The 23173-nt window shown below is 43.5% G+C and overlaps 2 protein-coding genes across 7 annotated transcripts in view; both read right to left on the bottom strand.

Moving 5' to 3' along the window:
- Positions 1-54: 54 nt before the first annotated feature.
- ubc (ubiquitin C) lies at positions 55-1846 on the bottom strand. The gene is made up of 2 exons (XM_004074472.5): positions 1709-1846; positions 55-927 (listed from the first exon to the last, which is right to left on the bottom strand). The coding sequence occupies exon 2, from the start codon at positions 918-920 to the stop codon at positions 231-233; it is 690 nt and encodes a 229-aa protein (XP_004074520.1). The 5' UTR covers positions 921-927; positions 1709-1846; the 3' UTR covers positions 55-230.
- A 2652-nt stretch (positions 1847-4498) lies between these two features.
- sez6l (seizure related 6 homolog (mouse)-like) overlaps positions 4499-23173 on the bottom strand; it is a 52755-nt gene continuing 34080 nt past the window's right edge. Inside the window, exons 4-17 of one of the 6 annotated variants that reach the window (XM_023961136.2) lie at positions 22217-22412; positions 21194-21379; positions 19481-19652; positions 18339-18505; positions 17666-17860; positions 17450-17588; positions 16100-16296; positions 12516-12710; positions 10781-10972; positions 10082-10276; positions 8156-8191; positions 7842-7956; positions 6930-7035; positions 4499-6839 (exon numbers count right to left, since the gene is read on the bottom strand). In XM_023961136.2, the coding sequence (XP_023816904.1) occupies positions 6807-6839; positions 6930-7035; positions 7842-7956; positions 8156-8191; positions 10082-10276; positions 10781-10972; positions 12516-12710; positions 16100-16296; positions 17450-17588; positions 17666-17860; positions 18339-18505; positions 19481-19652; positions 21194-21379; positions 22217-22412 (2124 nt within the window). In that variant the 3' untranslated portion in view covers positions 4499-6806. Of the gene's footprint in view, positions 6840-6928; positions 7039-7841; positions 7957-8155; positions 8192-10081; positions 10277-10780; positions 10973-12515; positions 12711-16099; positions 16297-17449; positions 17589-17665; positions 17861-18338; positions 18506-19480; positions 19653-21193; positions 21380-22216; positions 22413-23173 lie in introns of all 6 variants that reach the window. The other 5 variants (XM_078956084.1, XM_078956086.1, XM_078956085.1 and 2 more) reach the window with 5 other exon arrangements.

Here is a 23173-nt window from a genome sequence, read left to right on the forward strand (position 1 = left end):
CCTCCCCTCAGACATTTAATACCCTGACCAGGTTAATAATGACATGAAGCAGACTGCTTTATTTTGCCTTTATTAGCTTAAACACTTGCAAACAGAAGCAAACATTCTAACTTCAGTTTCTACTGAAGAGTTGAAGTTAATTAAAGAAAAGCAAACTTCAGAAACTGAGCTGAACAGGAATGAACACGTGCAGAGAACACTGGTAAAACTTGATGGAACATGAAGCAAATTTAGTTTCCTCCTCGGAGGCGGAGGACCAGGTGGAGGGTGGACTCCTTCTGGATGTTGTAGTCAGACAGCGTGCGACCATCTTCCAGCTGTTTGCCGGCAAAGATCAGCCTCTGCTGGTCGGGTGGGATGCCCTCCTTATCCTGAATTTTAGCTTTGACATTCTCGATGGTGTCGCTGGGCTCCACCTCCAGGGTGATGGTCTTCCCAGTGAGGGTTTTCACAAAGATCTGCATCCCTCCTCGGAGGCGGAGGACCAGGTGGAGGGTGGACTCCTTCTGGATGTTGTAGTCGGACAGCGTGCGACCATCTTCCAGCTGTTTGCCGGCAAAGATCAGCCTCTGCTGGTCGGGTGGGATGCCCTCCTTATCCTGGATCTTGGCCTTCACGTTCTCGATGGTGTCACTGGGCTCCACCTCCAGGGTGATGGTCTTCCCAGTGAGGGTTTTCACAAAGATCTGCATCCCTCCTCGGAGGCGGAGGACCAGGTGGAGGGTGGACTCCTTCTGGATGTTGTAGTCGGACAGCGTGCGACCATCTTCCAGCTGTTTGCCGGCAAAGATCAGCCTCTGCTGGTCGGGTGGGATGCCCTCCTTATCCTGGATCTTGGCCTTCACGTTCTCGATGGTGTCACTGGGCTCCACCTCCAGGGTGATGGTCTTCCCAGTCAGGGTTTTCACAAAGATCTGCATCTTTACACTAAAAAATGAAAATAAAACCAGGTTAATTTCTTAAGCCCAGACGGCGATTCCTAGCTAAATGACAGGAATTGGCTAAATAGCCTGTTATTTAGCTTATTATCCCCCTGAGGAAACTAGTAACTTTGAAGCCTCTCAAAAGATATCAATGCCTAAAAATGTGTTTTTAATGGTAAGTTTAAGTCCAAAATGAATTTTTGGTGCGTTCTTTTTTATGGTGAATAACAGAAACTGACGGATTTCGAGGCCTTCCTCATCGACTAGCATTCATGCTAAGGCTAAAGCCTCACCCATCCGGAACTGTGAACGCTGACGTGGCGTTAAAGTTAAGCACACAAAACTGACTTCTCGTTAACTAGGTTTATATTAAAACTTTATATTGGAGGATGTAGTTTATTTTGGAACTCTTCTGCTTAAAAGTCCAAGTCAAGAGGAGAAGCTAAGCGACTAACGATGCTAACACGAACGGAAACCGCCATAAACAGCCGGTTTACTCTCGTTGTGACGCATTTAGTTTAACTACTAAAATCATCATTTAGAGTTTTATGTGTTCTATTAAAAGACGTCTTTAGCGACTTTACATGAAATATTTAGAAAACAAAAGATTTAGCAGAGAGTCTAGTCTTGAAATTAGCGTCACAATTTCGTGAGGGACTTATACGTGACAAAACCCTTTTTTTAAACGCGTTCCTACGACTAAGAAAAATCATTAACATTTCGAGTCGGATTAAAATCCGGAAAGCACAAAAACAGTTTAAGATAAAAAAAAAAAAAAAACTTACAAACAAATTGTTCCCACCGCTGAATAACAAATGAACTCCGGATCCCGAGACAGATATGAGTACGCAAGGCGTGGCGCAGGCGTATTTATACACCGCAGAAGATATCCTTCCGCGCGAACTATAAAACATTTAAACGCTGTGATCTTTTAATATTTCATTTATTAAAGGTAGAGAAAATGGTCATGCTCATTTCCATTTTCATTTTTGCAGATTTTCATCCTAAAAAACGTGTCTATCTATTCAGTTGTATCTTATCCCATTTTAGACTTAAAAATTTGTATTTGTGTGTATGTATGCATGCATACAAGTTTGAATGATGGTATGTAGATAATATGTAGATGTACAGTATGTATTTGATGTTTACATCTGTTTTATTTCAGTCGACATTTAAAAAGTTTGCTTCTACACAGTAATGAATAAACACACCTGAAACTGTTTTGTTGTTCTGACTTGTTTCCTTACAGCTGAAGTGTTTTTTGCTCGTGAATTGAGTCTGATTTCACTCTCAGAGGGGAGCCATTCCTCCTCCTGTCCTTCAGTGCCTCAGTTACGGGGGGGGTTGTATAAAATGATAATTGCTTTCTTGCCTTGACATGAGTTTAGATGTGAACAGGTGCTATTTAAACCAAATAAACCAATGATTCAGCCTAAATCCCTGTTTCATAGGTCATTGTTCCTGACAGATGCTTTATTTTATGCCTTTTAAGAACTCACTCCGCACACGTCTTTTTCTGTTCATTTTCACTCTGCAGATAATGAACCCACCACATTAACTTGAGGCATTCAATGCTGCTCTTTGGATGTCTTTTGCTTCATTAAACATGTGTGGGTAGAACCCCCAGAGTCCCCAACATCATCAAGCATCTGTGAAAAGCTTCTGGAGAGCTGGGGCAAATGCAGCAGCAAAGCCTTTGATAATTGCTAGCATGGCAGGAAGCCCCGTGCTCTCATTAGCATCCACGCAACATGAGGGATCCGAACGTTAGAGGGGGTTGGAGGTTGAAAAATGCACCCAACAGGGTACATTAGCACCACAACAGCAGTCAGTTCAAAGAAAATCTGTTTGTGTCACACAATCTGGGAGAAACTTACAAGAACGATTCAAAAAGTTTTCATAATTGTCAAGTTTGAACTTTAAATTGTTGTACAGCTGAAAAGAGAAAGCAGTTCACATCAGGTTGAGAGCTACGAATGTGGCGCACGTTCAAGAGCGTGCCTTTATCCGATGGGGTTCACAGTGGACAAGCAGGAAAGGGCTTCTTCTTCTTCTGTTTACTATCCCATGTACACCACCTACAGGTGGAAGGGACTTGGCGCGAAATGTCCAAGTGGTGCAAATTCGGTGAATCTTGCTCCAGGGTTTTTCTCGTACAGTTCCGTTCCGATATATGAAAGACTTGGTGTCACAGAATTCCAGTTGGGCACAAACCTCAATGATTCATTTCCCCTTCCGTGATCAGTTTTCAAGCAGTTGCCACCTTCGTGATTTAACCCTTGTGCTATCCTAGCAACTTTACCATTGGGAGTTGGGTCATCTAGACCCACTAGACAGTGCTCTGAACCTTTTTTCTTCAATGATTTGTGATCTTCACTGGTGTCCATGGATTACATGAAATCTTTCCACCTTTATCCACCTTTGTCATGGAAGGGGGGGGTCATCTAAGATTGTACAAGGGTTACAAAGGTCACTACCAAATACAAGTCCCTGATTAGTCAAAGTTCGACCTGGTTTAACTTTCAACCCGCATTTGTACGTAGAGCCCGAAAACAGTTGTGAGCTACGTGTGAAGGCGGGAGTTTTGAACACAGAAGCCCGAAACATTCATTAATGCTCATTTACACGGGCTTTTTATTGGAAGTGGCTGCTTGAACGTGCGTTGCCGGGGGCGATGTGAATGTAGAGTTACGGATACAGTTTAGTCTGCTCCGGTTTATCAGTTTCCCATTCACCAGAAATGAAAATAAACCGATTATTGCGCTAAATTGCATTTGACCTTTTTCATTATAGTTTGTATTGCGGTTCTCAGTGTTCTTGTTGTTCTAGTTTTTTAACAACTTAGAGTTAATATACTTTATATTACAGCCACGTGGAAAAATCTCTGACTTGTTTTTCCGATGCCTGAGAGCGGTCAGCTCAGCAGGAACTGTTGGTGTCCTTGTCTCAGATTTGTGCTTTTCTTGAACCTGGAAGCGTTGTGTAAAGAGCAGAGCTGTCTTAAACTTTGCAGCCCAAATCCATACTTGTACATCACTGGAGGCTTCAATCAATAATCAGTGGCAGAACCACCGGTTCGCTTGACCTCGCCTAAGGCTGCAGGAAACGATTTACAAGTCGGGCCCAAAGTTTATAAAGTAGAGAAAAACTTGATTCCGTCCATTCTTTTCAAACCTGCTTTCAAACCTGTTGGGGTTATGAGATCGCTGGGGCCTATACCCATATCCCAGGTGCTGTTGGGTGAATGTGGGGTACACTCTGGTGGGAGTACGTGCACGTACGTGCATGTGTGTGCGTACATGCACACCACTGTTTTAAGTTTAAAAAGGGATGATATTCAAATTGAAAAACGTCTAAATTCTTAGAATAAAGCAGTGACAAAAAAGCAAAAATGCAGTTAATTCTACCATAAAAAATGAATTAATTAGGGGGGAGTGATCCTAAAATATGCAATTCCTTGGAAGTCACTATGTTGCATCATCATTTTGTCACATTGTCTGCGTTGTGCGAATCACGCCTGTTTACATTTCCACATCACTAAAGGAGAAATAGAAAAACTGTACAGGACCACCTCAAAGTTTTTTACACTTTTTATTGAAGTTTTACAACTTATTTAGTCAAACTGTTAACATTTGTCGCCTTAAATGAAAATGTACATTTATCAATCTGCATAAAACGTCACATATACAGTACATCAAAATAAATACATTATCTGGTGGGTTGACCGAGCTCGCACTTGAATATCGATCATTAAACTACAGCTACGTTATTCACATCTGCAACAATGCATGTTCTTCAGCTCCATCGTGACCGGTCCAGACCTTTGGCACTGCTTCTAGCACGCTCAGCGTAACTTCACGAAAGAGAAATGAGACCACAGAGCTGTGGGGCTTCGAGCCGCTCAGCTGCAGCTGAAGCCAGAAGGAAAACGGCCGGGGAAGAACTTGGAAAGGGACTGCAGGCAGGAGGGGGTTCTGGGACAGGACACGTTCCATCTCACTGTGGTGAGTTTTCATTCTTTTCATTGGAATTCCAGAGATGATATGTTTGAACATGGTGGCACCTCCACAACTTTAAAGTCAATCGTTCGTATCTACTATCAGAAAAGTTTGTTATGCTCGATTGCAAATCAGTTCAGACAACAAACTGTTCCTCATAACATGGCCCTGGCAAATTCAGGGTCAGTTGCATTCAGGGCCTCCTGGTGAACAGATTCAAATACAGCAAAGTGGTTTCACTTTGCTATGGTGGTTGATGATTTAGACATAAAGAAGATTCAAGTCCACCAATCCATCCATCTTCCTCCGCTTATCCCGGGACCGGGTCGCGGGGGAAGCAGTCTAACCAAAAATGCCTAGACTTCCTTCTTCCCGGCCACTTTCTCTAGCTCAACCAGTGTTCCCAGGACACGCTGGAGAGAGTATGTCTCTCCAGTGGATCTTCCCCGGGGCCTCCACCCAGTGGGACATGGGAGGCATCCAGACTAGATGCTCATTTCAGCTGCTTGTATTCGGGACCTCGTTCTTTTGGTCAGAGGTCATGTGAGAATTGGACTTGAGATAGACCGGTAAGTTGAGAGCTTTGTTTTCTGGCTCAGCTTTCTCTTCACCACAATGGACCGATACAGCGACCGCATAACGGCGGACTCTGCTCCGATCCGCCTGTCAGTCTGACGCTCCGGTCTTCCCTCTCTCGTGAACAAGACCCCCAGATATTTAAACTCCTCCACTGACAAGATTCGAGTTCAAACAGCCCAATTACAGCGGGTACAATGGCATGCTACTGGTTATTTAATTTGGCACACGTGTGTGTTGACTTGTCCTCCAACTCGATCAGAAGTTCCCTCCTGCTTCCTGGTTATTGGTATTAAAGACACTAGTCCACACCCCCCAGCTACAGTAGGTTCACACCGCCCACTGCAACGCGCGTTCAGGCAACCGCTATCACGTTCTAGTGTAGCTACGCAAATTTCTATGACCGTTCTCGGGTTCTACGTACAAAAGTGGCATCCCTTGAACGTATCTTGAAAGTCAAACCAGGTTGAACTCTGACTAATCAGGGACTTGGATCTGGTCGTGACATTTGGATGGCGTTCATATTCATTCACGAAGGTGGCAATCGTTTGAAAATTGATCATGGAGGAGAAATTCATGACTGCGGTTTGTGTCCGGCTGGAATTCTACGACACCAAGTCCTTCATGTGTCGGAACAGAGCTGTGACAGAGAAAGACTGGAGCAAGATTTGCCAGATTTACACCGCTTCAACATTTCACACCAAGACTCTTCCAGCTGTAGATGGCGGACATGCACCAGTAAACAGTAGAGAAAGAAAAACGAAGAAGAAGCCCCTCCCTGCTTGTCCAGTGTTCGAGAATGTGGGTTTGGCGTGTTCTTGAACGCACCTTCACAAGGCCGTTATGAACGTAGCCTTAAAGAGTCAGACTGCAGCCTCTCCACCATCACCAAGACCAAAGAGCTGTCAAAGGACACCAGGGACAAGATTGTAGACCTGAAGGAGATGGACCAAACCCTGACCCCCCCCCCCCCCAGCAATGTCATCTCACTTCTCTTTCTCCACCATGTCAGTCAGCAGATGATCTTTGGGTATTTTGTAGTCCATCCTTCATCTCCCATCACCCCCTCTCTGGTCTGTCTCTGTCTAACGCCTGGATCCTCTTTGTTCCATCTCTCCCATTTAGGTGTAGAAAAGCTTTCGCATCAAGGGATGGAGAACAGGATCAGTGTCTGCGTCTCCTCGCAGCAGAAGGGGCAGGACATCATCGTTTGTATTTACAATGCCTCCTCCTGGCCGGAGCGGGGCGGGTGGGGCAGATGGAGGGTGAGCGCGGGTCTGTCGGTTCAGAAATGTCCTTTGGAGGCTTCTCATATTGAAACTTCATACTCTCTGGTGTCATGCTGAGGAGCAAACACACAGCGGCAGTGACACATATATGTGCACAGGAGCTACACGCACTGAAGGAGGCTCTTGAGCGTCCTGGAACTTACCCCTCCTGTCTCGTACAGCGGGTTGTCAAACTCTGTTTCTACAGTGATCTGTCGGTACGGATGGGGATAGATGAGAGGCAACCTCAGGTTGGAGTGATATCGGCACCTGCTGGGCAGAAACACATGAAAGGAGGAAACAGCAAAATTCAATTCAGTTTTATTTATATAACCCAATATTGCAACAGTAGTCGTCTCAATGGGCTATGAGACTGAAAAAAAATCGGTTTTTAGCATTTTTTTACTGTCTTTAAAAACTGTTCAGTATGGAAGTTTTTTTGATGATTCAAAGTAAGATGCAAGTCAGGCTTGGAATATGGAAAAACATTTTGCAATTTAGAATTCAACATTAAAATGTACATCTCAATGTGATCATTTAAACAACAAATTGTTAAATAAAACTAAAACTAAAATCAGTTGCATTTTAAATTGTCATCGACATTTCAATACATGGTTTGCTTTAAATTCACTTTAAAGGAATTTAATATCTATTGGATTGTAAAATGCTGCGCAGTTTTTGTGTCAGAATTCAAATGAAACTGCAAAACATTGTATCTTGCATTTTCGTTTGCATAGCATCGCCTTTTACGTGTGTTAAAATTCAAACTAAAGTGCAAACTGTCAGACGCTCATCAGGGCGGGGCTTATCCCCTTCATAAATTCACCAAATCCCGCCTCCAACTTCCTACAGAAGCATTTTTAAGTATAAGTATGTCCAGAATTTTTCCATCTAGATCTAAACAGATGTACTTGTTCATTCATCATGAAAAAGATTTATTTTTTAATCTAATACGCTTCATTTTTTATTAACATCTCAATCCTATAGTGTTACACTTGTAACGCTTTGTTTTTAGGTGGCTCTAACGTAGAAAAATATTAATAATTTTTGCCAGACATAGGAGATTGGGGTCAGACCGTGTGACGTAGACGTAAGCCCCTCCCAGCAGTACAGACAGCAGCAGGACCAGGATGAAGATGGCCAGAGCTACGTTTCCTCCATCCAGAGGAGAACCTGCCGTTGCTTCTGCAACTGACAACGATCACAAAAACACTTCTTTAAAACAACCCAGGACGAGCGCGGCCCACACATACGACGCCTCTGACAGAAGACGGAGGTGGAGGATGCAGCGGGTCAACACAAATAAACAGAAAGGGCATGGAGCTGAGCAGGCAGATGTTTGCAAGTGCAGCAGATGGACGGACGGACGGACGGACGCAGGCGGACTCACCTTCCAAAGCATGGTTGCCAAAGCAGTCATGGTTGGCTGCAAGACATCATTCTGTCAGTCATCGCATTTGAAAACCAACACTACACTTCCTGAAGAGTTCAAATCTACAAGACATGACAGTTGACTGATCTCCTCCCCGTCACTCTGAGCATCTATCGGGTTCTGAACACCGATCGCAATGTTTTCACGAAGAGATGAAACTGGAAACAGCTGTAAAAATGAAAAAAATGATTTCTATAAGCCGGAAAAAGAACGACAAAACACACAGATCTCTCCTCAGCCACTACTTTAGTATCTCCTTCTCCTCATCTGTTTTCTGGAAAAATGTCTTCACTGACATGTCCGTTGTTTCAGCAAACTCTACCATCTGTGCTTCTGCTTTTCTGTCCTGACGTCTCCATCACTTCCTCGTCTCCTCTGTTTCCTCCACCCACTTGTCAGATAAAGTCTGCTCCCATTAACCCCTTCTCGCCTGGATCTCCACCTCCATCTCCTCTAGCTCACACTCCACCTGTGGAGCAAAACCACTGAGAATCTTCACCATCAGACCTTCAGCCTTTTTTTTCCTTGCTAACATTTGCAGAAGAGAAGCAGCAGAACGTTTCAGTGTTTTAAGAAAGAGGTTTAGTGGAGCATCGGCTGCATGCATCCGGACGACGTTTGACGTCCAGAGACGAAAAGCGGGGAACAAAAAGGTCTCTAAAACTGCTTTCATGCATAAAGCTGAAAGAGAAAAATGCAGCAAATCAAAGAAAGCAATGTATAAAGGTTTCAGGCTCAGCAGAAATTTCACTCATTTATTTTTGTAAAGGTATAATTTTGATATTTATGCTGATTATTCTGGAATATTCCTTTGGTTTCGGTCATTCCGGTCCAGGCAGGAGGATGAGGAACATGTGTAACGGCAGAATTAGGTCTGCAGCTGCACGCCAACCCTCCTGCACTGCTAATCTTAAAGCTTTTCGGAAAAAAAAGCGTCAAAACGACCGTTTGATGTGTTTAAATGTGGGTGACGTCGCTCCATAAAGACAATTTACAACATTTTAAAGATCTGCACAGATCTGGAAGTTTGACTGTATCTTAGAACTGGACTGAGTGACTCCGCCCCCTGGTGTTCCAAACAGGAAGTGGCTACAATAAGCCAAGGCTTCTAAATAGAAATAAACATCTGTTCCCCAGTCATTCTGTTGGTCAGACAGACATCTTCTTGATAATTTCTCATTTTTTTTTCATTTTTTCTGAAATTTTCTGTTATTCAAGTTGTAAACTGACCAATCAGAAGCCTCAAAAAAGTAGGTGGAGCCTGCTGTGACCCCGACGATGAAATGTTTGATTGTGGCCTTCCAACAAGCTCACTTCTAGTTGGTGAGAATGGTTGCCATAGTGATGTTTACTCAGACCAACTCGACCAATCACTGCTTTCTGACCTCGTCTGGTTCTAACATGGCGGCGAACATATCTCGAAAAATGGCTGAATTGACTTCATGTCATTGGAGCCGGAAGTAAACCATTTTCTGTGGGTGTTGTCATGCAAGGTTTACACTGGGCATGTAATGTGTGTTCAAGGATGCACTAAACGCAGGTTCTTCGTACGAAAACTAACTTAAAAATGTGTCAATTCGGGAATTTTCATGGTGAAACTCTGAAACGCTCATTTACACGCAGTCTTTTTGTTGGAGGCGGTTGCTTGAACACACGTTTCCCGGTGTGAATGTAGCATCACATTCACTCCAGTTCTCTGATACAGTCGAGGATCTGGATATTTTCTATAATGAGTTACGTCTTCCTAACCTCTACTAAAAACATTCCTGTGACTTTGGGAAACTGTTTACCAAAACTGTAAGTAAAAAAACAATCAAAGAACCTAAAACTTTTGGATAATTTTGCATTAAAAAAACGGCAAATCCTGTAAAATAAAAACCTCACCTCTGCAGAGAGGAAGCGGGCCGCTCCAGAACGATGGGCTCCCGAGAATGCATTTAATTGCGACCTCCCCTATGAGCTCGTAACCTTGGTAACAGACGAAGGTGAGCGATTCGCCCGGCAGGTACAGCCGCTTGGACAGGATCTGGTAGCCGTTTTCAGGAAGACCCGGGTTCTCACAGGAAACCAAATCCTCCGCTAAACGACAGAAGATCAGAAACAAAACAAGAACGATCAGGATCTTTAAAGGTTTGTGCCTCAGAGCTGGACAGAAAGGCCGAATCGGCCCACAGAAGATCTCCGCCTCCTCCTCCTCCAGAAAGGTGGAACAAAGATTGGCATCTGCACCACATTTACCTATCAAACACTTCCCATGAGCATTAATGCATCGTGAAATAACCTATGGCACAGGAAGCTCCGCCTCCTGCACGCAGAAGACATCTTTGACAGGAAGGCAGACGGAGTGTGTCTTCTTCATGTGGTGATGATGATGGTGGTTGTCTGCATGATCCAGAGACCTGCAGGAGGCGCTCCTGTTAGCTCGTCTGAAGGTAAAGCGCCTCCAGCTGCGTTCCTCCTCTGGAGAAGCTGGAGCCTATTTGTGGTTTAGCCAAACAGTGGGTTCAATCCCGCAACACTCGGTCCCAAGCCGGACACTCCACCGCTAGTCCACCAATCATGTCTGTTCTGCGAGATACTCACAAACACAGTGGGGAAGTCGAGACGTCCACACCGGCGTGCCAGGCTCACGGCCATAGCAGGTAATGGTGGCGCCGCCCTGAAGGATGAATCCGGCGTTGCAGCTGTACTGGATGGTGGTTCCCACCAGTAGTTTGGGGTCGGACAGCGTCCTGGAGGCGTGCTCTACGTGACCCGGATCTGAACAGTACATGACTGCAGGAGGAAGAGAAAGAGTACATCTGACTGACTGACAGACAAATCTGGTTTTGTTTTTTTAATGAAAATTTGCATCATTGATTCACTGATTCACTGTGATCAGGTTTAAGTTTTGTTTTGTTTTATTGAAGAAAAACTCTTTTGATCTATTTTCTCTTGGTAAATGTGTCAGACCTCAAACAAGAGCCCATGGAACCAGACTGAACCTCAGTCAGGGTTCTGTCTATCTACACGTGTTCTAATGTCACATCTCACAACAGTTATCAAAAATAATATTTGACCACAAAATGAAACAAATTTATTCAGCAAGTTTAGTTTTCTTTTAACTGGACTTTCTGCAGTTTCATTTAGTTTTGTGCTGCGGCTCCGTCATAAACTCCCAGTATGGACCAAAGCTGGTTCAGTCTATTGACTGGATCTGAGAACTGGAGTGACTCACTGGCTGCGTTTCCATCACAAATAAACAAAACTTTATCGACGTTGGCGTCTTCTTCAGGTTGTAGAGCGGCGGGCTCCTTACACGTGGGAGGGGCTACAGAAGAAGGCATTTTGGGAAATGGTGGTTTTCCAGAGGAGCTGTAGATCCAACAATTCCACACAACACGCTCAACTTTTGATGATCTGTGTGACGCTGTGGGACCTCTGGTGGGGCCTGCCGTGCGGCGCTCAAGGCCGCCAGTTCCTACCAAGGATTGCATCGCCATCCGGTTGTTGGTCACATGACTTATTTAACTTGAAAAAAAAGTTTTCATTTCAGATTTACAAATTCGTCAATTTCGATTCACCTCAAAAGAAACCTCCTCCAAGTGCAAAAACGTTTTTCAGTAAATGCACGGTTTTTCAAAATTGTTGTGTTTCCTTCAGGCAAATTTACCATCATGAATCCTACAGCCCAATTTCATAGTCAATGGAAACGCGGCAATGTGCTGTCATTTGTAGAAAATGGTTTATGTCCAGCTCCAACCAAATGAAGTCAATTCAGTCTCTTTCTCTTTTTTTTGTGATACAGATGCCGCTGCCAGTACCAGCAGTACTGAGGTTGTCAGTAAGCAGTGATTGCTCTGAGTCGGTTTGAGTCAATGTTTCTATGGCAACCACTCTCACCGGCCAAGAGTGAGCGTGTTGGAAATCTGTTTAACAAACATTTTGGACGTGGGGGCCAGCAGGCTCCACCTACTTTTATTGAGGGATCTGATTGGTCAGTTTATAAAACTCGAACAACCTGAACTGCAGAAAAAAATAAATATGATGCAAAAAAATGAGGATTATCCAGAAGATGTTAAAAAAAAAGATAAAGAAAGGCGATTCTGTCCTATAAAATGACTGAGTCATAGATGGTAAATGGCGTATACTTGTATAGCGCTTTTCTACCTTCCTCGAAGACCCAAAGAGCTTTCCAGTCACAGACACATTCCCTTCATTATACGTCATTCCAGGCCACAACTCCAACATCTGACTGCACCCAGAACTGAAGGGTTCACAGATTTGATCCAGTGGTGCAGTCAGGTCTGAAGTGTTATTAACAGAGATGTTCACTGACTCTTTTCGCAGAACGGCGGCTGCGAGCTCCAGGACAGGTCCAGCTGGCAGGTCAGGGTCTCCCGCCCCACCAGGTCGTAACCGGGGTCGCACTGGTAGGTGATCCGGGCTCCTCGCACCAGGGCGACGTGGGACGTGGTCTTCCAGCCGTTCTGGATCTCGGGCAGGTCCGGGCAGGAGTCGTTCCTGGAAACCTCTGAAGGAAAAGAATCAAAGGTTGATTAACGGCTGCGCTTTGAATGGGGTGGAGGTCCGAGCCCGGCTGCAGAAACGTCTCTTCTGGCTTTGCACATAAAAACAATCTGGCTTTGACGGGATGAGGCACCAGATCTCCATAAAGTGATTGATGGAGTGAACATGCGAGGACTCGGCGGACTGACAGGATGATGGATTTCATTTGTGCCTGACTGTCTTCAAATATCACCTCCATGCTGGAGCCGCTCTGATAAGGACGGCTTACAGTCACTCGGCTTGTGTTCAGAATGTCACTGAATACATTTAGTCTGCAATGTCCCTTAAATCCTGCTGCAGTTTCACGCTTTTGAGCTTTAAAAAAATATCATTAGGCGCATCTTCCAACGGAAGCAAAATGAAATCATAAAATTTATGTGAAATGGAAAACTAGAGTTCAAATAGAAACCAATAAGCCATTTTCCTGCATGATGTGACTGCACTGCACTCAGATCATTGTAGCATGGACGGTTTTGGACAACGCCCGTCTTTTGTTGAAGCTTGGCCGCTTGGTATTTGATGAATACGATTGAAGCCAAATGTAACACAACATGGTGGGCGGAGCTACAGTCTCAGAACAAATGGATTGGAGGAGTTTTTTCTTTTCAAAACAGAAAGAAAAAGTCATTTTTCCTGTATTAGTGATGTCTTTTTAACTTTAAGTTATCAGGATGCTTTCCTCTGAAGTTACCTCTCTGCTCTAAGGCCGTGTCACACAGCCGCCACGTACATTCCGCGCATATTGCATGGTTAAAAAATGGTCAAAATACTTGGAAAATGGGAGAAAAGTTGTGGTCTTTACGTAAAGATATATAACGTGCGTGATTAAAATCTGCAATTCATTAGTGATTCCTGCGTCAATTACGTAATTTGAACGTGATATGTGCGCCGTATACGAGATATAAAAGTTATACATCGGTGGTTCACGTGTAAAAAAAAGTCTGTTGAATCACGAAAGACTGAAATTTCACATGTGGAAAATGTGCAAAATGTACGTAGTGGCCGTGTGACACAGTCTTTAGTTCATGTGGCTCTATCTCTACTTTGAAGCCTAGAATTCCATAAAAACGGTAAGTCGGAGGTTCGAACCTCAGACCTGAATGTCATTGTGACCAATGCAAGGAACGTCATGAAAATGGAACGTACCATTGTCACGTATGTGGTAAGTGTATTGTCAAAGGTACACTTACCACAAGGCTAATGGAAGTTACATGCATTTATGAAGTACGGGTGACCACATTTTCAACCTCAGGCTTTTTTTTGCTACAGTAACTTCAAAGGGATGAAGGGAATCTGTCAGTCAAACACAAAACATCCGTTAAAAGAGGCTCAGCTGCTGAACAAGTAAGAAGTAACTGTAACTGAAGCTTTTGGCTCTGAAGTCATGTGATTTCATCTCCTTCCTCCTTTTCTCCTTTAAACTGAGGCTGTTTCTGAGTTTGTTCGTGTAAAATGTTAATGTTTCAGTTAAAACGGTGGCCATGAAAGCAAAAGCAGAATCAAGGGACTGAGGTTTGAATCTTTGACCAAGAGAAATACTAGTAAACCATCCCATGGAGATGTATCGCTTCTCCTCAAGTTGCCCAATCTATCTCTCTTCTTTTCTTTTTTTCCTCTCATTCCCTTCCCTCTGCCCTTGTTCAATCACATCCTATTTGTTTTACCGCCGTACAACGGCGCCCTTCCACACACGAGCCCCAGATTTACAACTGGAGTCAGCGGCGTTTTCCCGTTCCAACACCTGACACCAATTTAGCAGCGCGGAGACAGAGCAGCCAATTTACTCGTCACCCTCTCGACACCACAAACTCACACATTTCCCACAGGGGGGAACCGGGACGACGCAGCATGAAACTCTGCGCGTGCACGTGCATGTGCACGTGTGGTGGGGAGAATAAATTACCCACCACAAGTTTGGGCTGCACAGAGGAGGCGGACAGAGTCAATAGAGAATGAAGAATTGATCGTGGAACTTCAACTTAGAAATCCCTGCAGGCCTATTATACTGTACAGTGTTATGCAACACTGTAAGCTAACAGATCAATCATCAGACATGCAGGCCGCGGTCCCAGGAGGAAGCTTCTACTGCTTTAATGTCCCTAATGTTCTCTACGCTCTTCACTTTCTGGGGCAGACTTTCTCTTATTCCTCCTTTTTGGTTCTTCTTCAGGCAATAACAAACAGAAATGTCTGTAAAAGCCGGATTGGAGAGATATTTGGAGGGGGAGGCAGTGTGGGATGATGGGATATGTGGTCCACATGAGTCCTGAACTGCATGAGTCTTTGGTTCTTGTCAGAGGGCGCCGCGTTAAAGCAAACCGAATGAGGATTCAATTCCAGCTGAATCCGCAAGAACGTCTTAAACGAAGGTCCATTTTTACATAAATGACTGTATAGGAGAACTGGACCGCATGGAACTTCCGGAACCAGAAGTTCAAGACCTCTACCACTTAACAAATGAAGGAGGAAGGCCTTCTGGTTTTAAGGACAGAAAGACACTCCTAATGTGCGTCATAAAGTATGCTGCGGTACAGTCTGATTACAGAAAAACTCTTTAAGTTGAGAAATATTCTAATGTTCTTTAATAAATGTTCTTACAAAGCATTAAGTTTCAGAAGGGATCTTGGGTGGGTGGGTTGGGGGATGGTGGTTCTCTGTACTCGCCGTTGTTCTTGTACACTAAACTGTTTCTTCACATTAAAAAGTTTGAATAAAAAGTGGTAGAATTCTGAAATCCTGTAGAATTTCCGCTTCCGACCAATGATGTCTGGGCGCCATCGTGTCTGCAGCCAGGTCCGCCTTCAGTCCCAATGACTTCCAGTTCACACGAAATGACGTCAACTGTATTTCTTGCAATACGGCTGTTGCCATGTTCAAACCAGAAATCATCAGTAAGCAGTAATTGGTCCAAGTCAGTGTCTGTGTCAACGTTTCTATGGCAATCAGTCTCTCCAATCAGGAGTGAGCTTATCAGAAGGCCACACCCCTGCCACTGAAAAGCGAGCTCTGGAGAGTCTGTCAATTAAACGCTTCGAACATTCAATGCGAGGCCAGCTGCTCTTCAGAATTTTCCTAAACGGTGGAAAAGTTACGGTAGTTGAAAGAATGTCAAGTCTGGAGCTAAAGCTTTGAAGTTAAAGGGTTAAGACCCTTCTTGTTTTGTCCTTTAAGAAACAAATCATTCTCTTGGAAACTTTCCTCTTTCCGACCCTTCACGGACCCAGACAACCCAAAAACCCACAGCGCCCTCCTTACAGGTGCATTTAACTGGTTCTTAAGACAGGTCCCTGAAACAGTCCACGTGTGACTGATGGAACAGAAATGAGGGTTCGACCACGACCAATCGTCACCCACCCATGTAGTTGATGATAAAGCCTTCGCCTTTGCCAAAGACGAGGCCCGCCGGGTCGGAGTGGAAGGTGATGGTCAGGTCCGGGCTGGTGGAGGAGAGCTTGAAGGGACCGCTGCCTCCGACGTAGCGGCCCAAGATCCGGGTGGCGACCTCGTCGCCGTCAGTGATGGTCAGCATGTCGCTGTCGCTGATGTTCAGCCTGTGGACAGGAGGGCGTCATTGAAAGAGTGGAGTGGGTGGTTAAACTGGCAGAAAACAGACTTCTGGTCCTCTCAGGTTTTCTTTCATCCAGAGTCCTCAATGGAGCAGAAAATATGGAGTTCAAGTCCTCCAAGTAGAAAACCTAGAGTTAGAGGTCTGACGGGCTGGTAGGACTGAGACTACAGTTGTGTTCTGAAGGGTTTGGTACCATCAACCACAGCTGTCATATTGATAGATATTTTATTCTCTTTGTTTCCAGCAACAACAGCCGTTGAACCAGGCACGTGCACAGGATTTTAGAGGGGCTCAAAGTTAGAAAAGAGCAGCAAAAACACTTTTTTTTGTCCTTTAAACAATGCCGACATTAAGTATAATTTTACAATAAACTAACAATAGAGAAAAACTCAGCTGAAAGTGATACAACTTTCATTTCTTTTACAAATTAAACAAACTATTGTCAACATGAGTTCGATGACTTTAGCATAGAGTGGGAAGACATCAAAGCAATAAAACCCTGGAGGCTCTTTACGTTGGCACATTGTGCTGCAGGCAGAATCAACATGAATTAGCTTTAATACAGGTGGTTCCCAGAACGCTGACATTTTTGATTATATTTTAAAGCCATCATACTGTGGCTGTGAGGATTCTGCAGTTTAGTTCAGTTTTTCAGTGTTTTTGGTCGTGTTCTGTCGTCTGTCAGTCACTCCAGGTTGCCGTCAATCATCCACAGCTGTCTTCTTCTTTTCTGTTCATTGTCTTCAGTCAGTAGAAGTGTGTAGGTCATCTATTTTATCTGCTTGTTGTTTCTCCACGGTTTTTGTCCTGAATACGTTTATTTATCAAATGTTTGCAGTTTTCCAGCATTTTGGCTCCTACTCCTCCAGTTCCTGACAGCTGAATCCAGTGTGACTCCTGTTCTATGTTGAGATTCACACCTAATTTCTCTTTTGCCTTCTATTCTCTAACACAGACTTTTGTTACGACTGCAAAGATTTTGATACAAAATGATGTGGAAACTGAATGATCCAGAACTTCAAGAAGGTTAATCTGATCAGGAAATGTTCCATCAGGCATTTAGTGTCAGAGCCGCAGTGAGGAAGCTTTGAACTCGCCACAACTACTGTTCATTGGTTTGTTGGTGTTTGTCTTACAGCTGAACATCCAGCAGCACTCGCTTGTCCTCCTCCACATGAACCCTCCAGCTGCAGTCCTCGCCTTCGCCGTACCACTCGGGCCAGTTAGGGGACAGAATCACGCCCCCAGGTCCGGTCAGGTCCCCCCCACACTGGGCTGCAGGGAAAGGGTTCAGATTGAGGAACTAGGACCACAACAGAGCCAACAAAAACACAACCGAGCACCGGCTTCACCTTTGCAGATGGGTTCTGTGTCGTTCCAGTACGGGTCCCGGGCGCTAATGCACTCAATTACAGGGGGGCCCTGTTCCAGAGAGTGGCCTGGGTCACAGGTGAACTGGATGACAGCTCCAACCCCGTACAGGGGGTCAGTGGTCGTGAAGTTTCCGTTCTGCAGGTACGGCTCGTAGCAGTGGCCCCGCTCAAAAGCTGGGGAAGCAAAACATCTGTTGGTTTTTTTTGGTCAAAATTCTGGAGGAATTTTTGTCGTTTAGCAGCAAAAAACTGGAAAAGACTCTTTCTTTGACGTCACCAATGAACTTAATGGTATCTACAAACAGACAGGAGTAAGAACCAGAGGTGCCCACAGTCTGGTCTGGTGTTTTCAGTCACAAGTCAAGTCTTTAGTCGGAAATGTCTTAGTTAAAATGAAAGTTCAGTTGTTAAACAGAAAATAAGGAGAGAAAAAAAGAGGAGATACAAACAGCCATAAAACAGTTCACACTGTTCTCAAAGTTCCAGTTACAAGTCAAGACTGGGATCTCAAAAGGAGAATGTCCAAGTCCATCCTCAGATCCAGGTTTTTATCTCTGGACAGAACCAAATCCATGACAGTGGGTCGAGTTGAAGAGACGCTGAAGACCCCAGCGGGCTTTCTGCGTTTCTTTGGGTTTCATCGCCGGCCTACCTTCGTAGCGGATGTTGAATCCTGTGTTAGGGTTGGGCTGATCGGTGATGAATTGGATCCGCACAGCCGGGCCCTCACTGATCACACCCTCAAAGGGGATCTGACCCCCACGGGCCGAGTCAAACAGAACCACCGAGCCGGCGTCCAGGCCGCTCCACAACACCAGCCTGCAGCAACGAGAAACGCGAGAAAGATTCCATTAATGGCGCCAGACAAGTTAATGTCGCTTCGAAGCGTCTGCCAACCAAGACCCGATGAAGATGGAGAGGATGTGGTGAAACAAAGAAAAAGCTGAGCACAACTGCAGGAAAAAGGTTCTACATCCTTTGTAAACTGGGACTCCAAAAAAAAAAAGAAGAAAAAGACCAGGAAGTTTCCTTTTGAGATAGTTTTTGGGTTGTCACCATTGACTGTTTTAGAGAACTGGACTGAGTGAATTTAGTGAAATTAGAACCCAGATTTTATGCCACATTTGCGTTTTCAGATTTTAGGTTCTCATTTTGGCGCTCCAGCTGTTGTTTTAACTTCCTGACTCACTTCCTGACTCTTGGTTCAAAACTGACCAGTCACCTTCAACAACTGAACACCTCAGAAAATGTGTCGCCACGTCAACAGAGAAAACTCATCCATCCGATTTCTAAACACGCACATTCTTGTTCAGGGTCACAGAGATGCTGGAGCCTATCCCAGCTGCTGTCAGGCAGATGCTGGGTTTACCCTGGACAGCCCCATGAGAGCCCCTTGCAGAACCCATGAGGTTAAATATGGATTCGGTTTTTTTAAACGTCCTTTTTTGTCTTTTTTTTAGGCTTTATTTATTATTTCCATTATTTTATTTTATTTTTATTTCATAATAAAATGTTGTTGTTTTTTGTGTGTTAATTGTTGCAAACCAATAGAAACGACAAAACAAAAACAAATAAATTGTCTAAAAAAGCCCAGAAAGATATTTGTTGTTGGCTCCTAGTTACATTTAGTTAAATTAAATTAAACTCGATTTTCCTGCTACAAAGCATCTCAAAGTGCTTCCAATAATAAAATAGATAATAATAATATAAAATTGGTAGTTAGTAGACCCTGACCTGATTTTTTCCTCCTTTTGTTCCACATTTGTCGCTTTGGACAGATGAACATGACTGTACCTGTCAGTCGGCCCCAAAAGCAGTCTCTCCAGGTGGAGGTGCAGCCTCTGGTCTTTTGGGGCCTCCAGGGACCAGGAGCAGGACCGGTCCAATGTGGCGTTGGGTCCGTGGTGGGGAGAGGGGGACAACACCCTCCCTATGGTGGCGTTCTTCACTGTGCCCCCACACAAAGCTGGAAGGACAAAACTGAGGCTGATCTGTGGCGAAACAGCTGGTTGGTTAATGTCGCCGCTTTAAATGAAAACTGAAACGACTGAACTACAGAAACAGATAGTATGATTCAGCAAAAGACTAATCAACCAAAAATACAGAAATACATTTGCACAAATAAAACGTTAATGAAGAATTTGGTGGTTTTAGTATTTCTAGATGTATACATTTATACATCTATTAGTATTTTTTTTATTTCTCTTACAATTCTTACTTTAAATTTTGTTCGTTTTTGTTCAATTGTTGCCTTAATGGTTTGTTTGATGCGTTTTAAACTAATTTTGTAAGTTTGACTGAATTCTTGGTTTAAAATGATTCAGATCATGTCATAAACTTCTGCACAAAAAATCAGTGTATATGTTTTTTGTAACACGTTTCTGTTTGTATATTAACAACAACAAAGTATTAGAGCCACCATTAAAAAAATGTGAGAATACTTTTTTTTAAATTAAAGACAAAAATTATTTGACAACATCAACCTTTTGACATAGTAAAAACGTAAAATTATAAGAAAAAAGTAAGCGTTTTACAAAAATAGAGGGAAAAAAATTAGAAATAGCTCCAAATTCTCTCAGAATAAAGTATTTTAATTAAAAGAAATAAATAAACATTTTTTTAAAACTAAATTAAAAATATACATTTTTTTATGAGAATAAAGTTGTAAACTATGTGGGAACAAAATTAAATATTACAAAATAAAATTGTACAATTATGATTAAAAAAGTCATCTTTTTACAAAAATGAAATCAAAAAAGTCAAATTTTTGTAAGAAAAAAGTCTAACAATTAGATATTATGAAAAAATGAGAATAAAGAAGAAAAAGTCAGAATTTTACAAGAGCAAGTTTTAAAATCATTGGAAGACAGAAAAAAATTGTTATGGTAATGAGAAAAAATTGGTTCTCAAAAATCAAAAATCTCTCAACAATAAAGTTGTAAAAAAAAAAACTCAGTGAGAATAAATTATAGGAAACACTGAGCGAGAATAAGTCAGAATATTATCAGAAATGTAGAGTAATAATTTTTCAAGATTAGTCATGAATTTATTAGAAGACGAGTCACAAAATGTTAGAAAATTTTTTTTCTCATAATTTCACAACTTTACTCTCATTTAGGTATATTTTTATCTGTTAGAGGTGCCTTGATATTCCATTTAAATGAACAGTTTTTTGCTTTTTATATTGAAAACCATAATAATACAAAATATTTGGCCAGTAATTTAAAAAATGAGACAATATCTGTATTTCAAAACATTGTATAAAAAACGTGTCATATATTAAAAAACTTCAATTGTAAAAAAAAAAGGTCAATGATCAATAGAGGTAATAGTGACACATAATTAATTCAACACGTTAAAAACATTATTCATTGTCTGCATAGTATTCTACTTGCAGACTAAATCAATTTAAACTTAGTATCTTTACTTAACATTTAAGAACGTAAAAAAACTCTTTTTGTTTTGGCACCAGCAGACCTCCATAGCTTCAGATTCAGACGCACTGACCTCTGCAGGTGGGCTCTTTGCCGCTCCAGGTTGGCAGGGAGGCGTTGAGGCAGGTGAGAAGGTGCGCCCCCTCCAGGTGGTAACCCATGTGGCAGTGGAAGCGGGCGATGCCACCGGGGAGCAGGTCCAGCACCGACACCTCCCCAAAGTGAGGCCTCTTTGGGAGAGGGCAGCTCAGCCTGAAAACTGCAAATAAGCACCAACTGTTGAGAAATATCCTCCCCTGAAAGGGGCGTCACTTTGTCCTTTGTCCAGTGATTTACGGGTCACACACACCGTTTCTGTCTTCTGCTGCTGCTGTAATGAATGCAGCCTGTTTTGCATTGAAAATGCAGGGATGCAAATGTGGCGCCAGATGCTGCTCCACATGGCGTGACGCTCTGCATCCGTGCAGCCGCCACCGAGGCACGTTTGACCTTTTCAAGGAGACCGTCTCAGAGCTCCACTTTGACTCGTGATGGCGGATTCGGTCTGAAAAATGGGATCTGACGGCGCACAAACGTTTACGTGAGGCGTCAACACGGAGCATGCTGGGAGATTTTCAGCCAGTCTTGATGGATGGAAGAACATCTTCTATCCTAAAGGGACAGTATTAGCTGGAAAGAAGCCCCCCGCAGCATGGTCGCGTTTGTTACATGTTTGGACCGTTACAGCAGCTGTAAATGTGCCGTAACGGTCTCTGCGGGAGATTTCGCGCCTCCGCGTGTCTCTGATGGGGTTCCGCTTTTCCATTTATCCAGATCGTCTTTCTCTGCCTCGTTAGATAGATGTGATTAATGTCACAGGTGGATCATTTCAGCCGGATGCTTCTCCTGTTTCAGCCTTGTCATTTCCCATCATGCACTGGCACTTTCAGTCCGAAACAGACACACACCTTCAGACGACTCATAGTCAGCCTTCTAATGAGACGACGGCCGATAAATCAGAGATCTAATGAGTGGATTCCCGCGACAGATTCAGTCACAGCGTCTGTTTTTCGGGAGGACAGGACTGGCTTTGGACTGTTTCAGCACGAAGACTCACTCTGGTAGTGCAGCTGGAACAGGCCCAGGCTCCCCTCCGCCGCAGAGCGGTAGGAAACCGACAGAGTGTTGGTGGGACTGCGGATGACCTGACCCTCCACCAGCAGCGTGTGATTGGCCAGAACCAGCGAGGCGCCTCGCTCGTCCACGCCCCTGATGGACAGCTGCTCGCTGTCGGACAGGTTCACGCTCTTCACCTGGAAACCCCAACAGACAGGCATCACACAGCGATTCAGACAGAAGTCTGATGAAATAACGACAATCAGATTCATGAGGCTGTTTACAGGTGTGAGCTACTTACCATTGAATCTATATATATTTTAAAAATATTGTAAAAGATAAATGGTGTATTTTCTACAACTAGCCATTTTGATTTTGTTAAAGTCAGTTTGCTTTGAATACAAAGGGGGTTTATACAAATATCCACCCTGTGTGTCCAAATAACATCTGTCCAACACAAGAGGCTGTTCGTTCGGCTGCTGGACAGGCCAAATAAAATAATGAATTTATATTTGCAAACTCTTAGGGGGCGTGTCTTTGCGTGAAACCAACAGAGCTTCAAACTTTGCCCCGCCCTTGAACACCACTGAGGGGATTTCAGTGGTGACAGATCAATTAAGACATTTGAATGGTATATGGGCTCAAGTTGCTGCTTACATAAAGTCTGTTTGGCATTTTGTGGAGCTGTCTGAATCTGCAATTCCAAAATCCACTGCCCTGAAATTTCCCAGAAGTCTCTGCAGAAAAGTAGCGTGCATGGATGCGTGAATGTAAACCACAATGCATCCCGTTTGAGCTATTTCATGTCTTTTATTCATCATCTGAACAGAGTGGATTCATAAATAGTCTTCGTAAAATGTCCTTATTGATCAGGGTTTTTACTTTGGGAAATCTGTGATGTCACATTTTGCGATTTAAAAAAAAAAGTAGTGAGAATTCTGTCTGAACTGCTTTTAAA

This window comes from Oryzias latipes, chromosome 12 (genome assembly GCF_053564925.1).
Source record: "Oryzias latipes strain Hd-rR chromosome 12, Olatipes_Hd-rR_3.1".
Classification (NCBI taxonomy): Eukaryota; Metazoa; Chordata; class Actinopteri; order Beloniformes; family Adrianichthyidae; genus Oryzias; species Oryzias latipes.

What these genes read in the sequence shown, in the direction of transcription:
- ubc (XM_004074472.5), bottom strand. Translation starts at nt 920, where the DNA reads ATGCAGATCTTTGTGAAAACCCTGACTGGGAAGACCATCACCCTGGAG.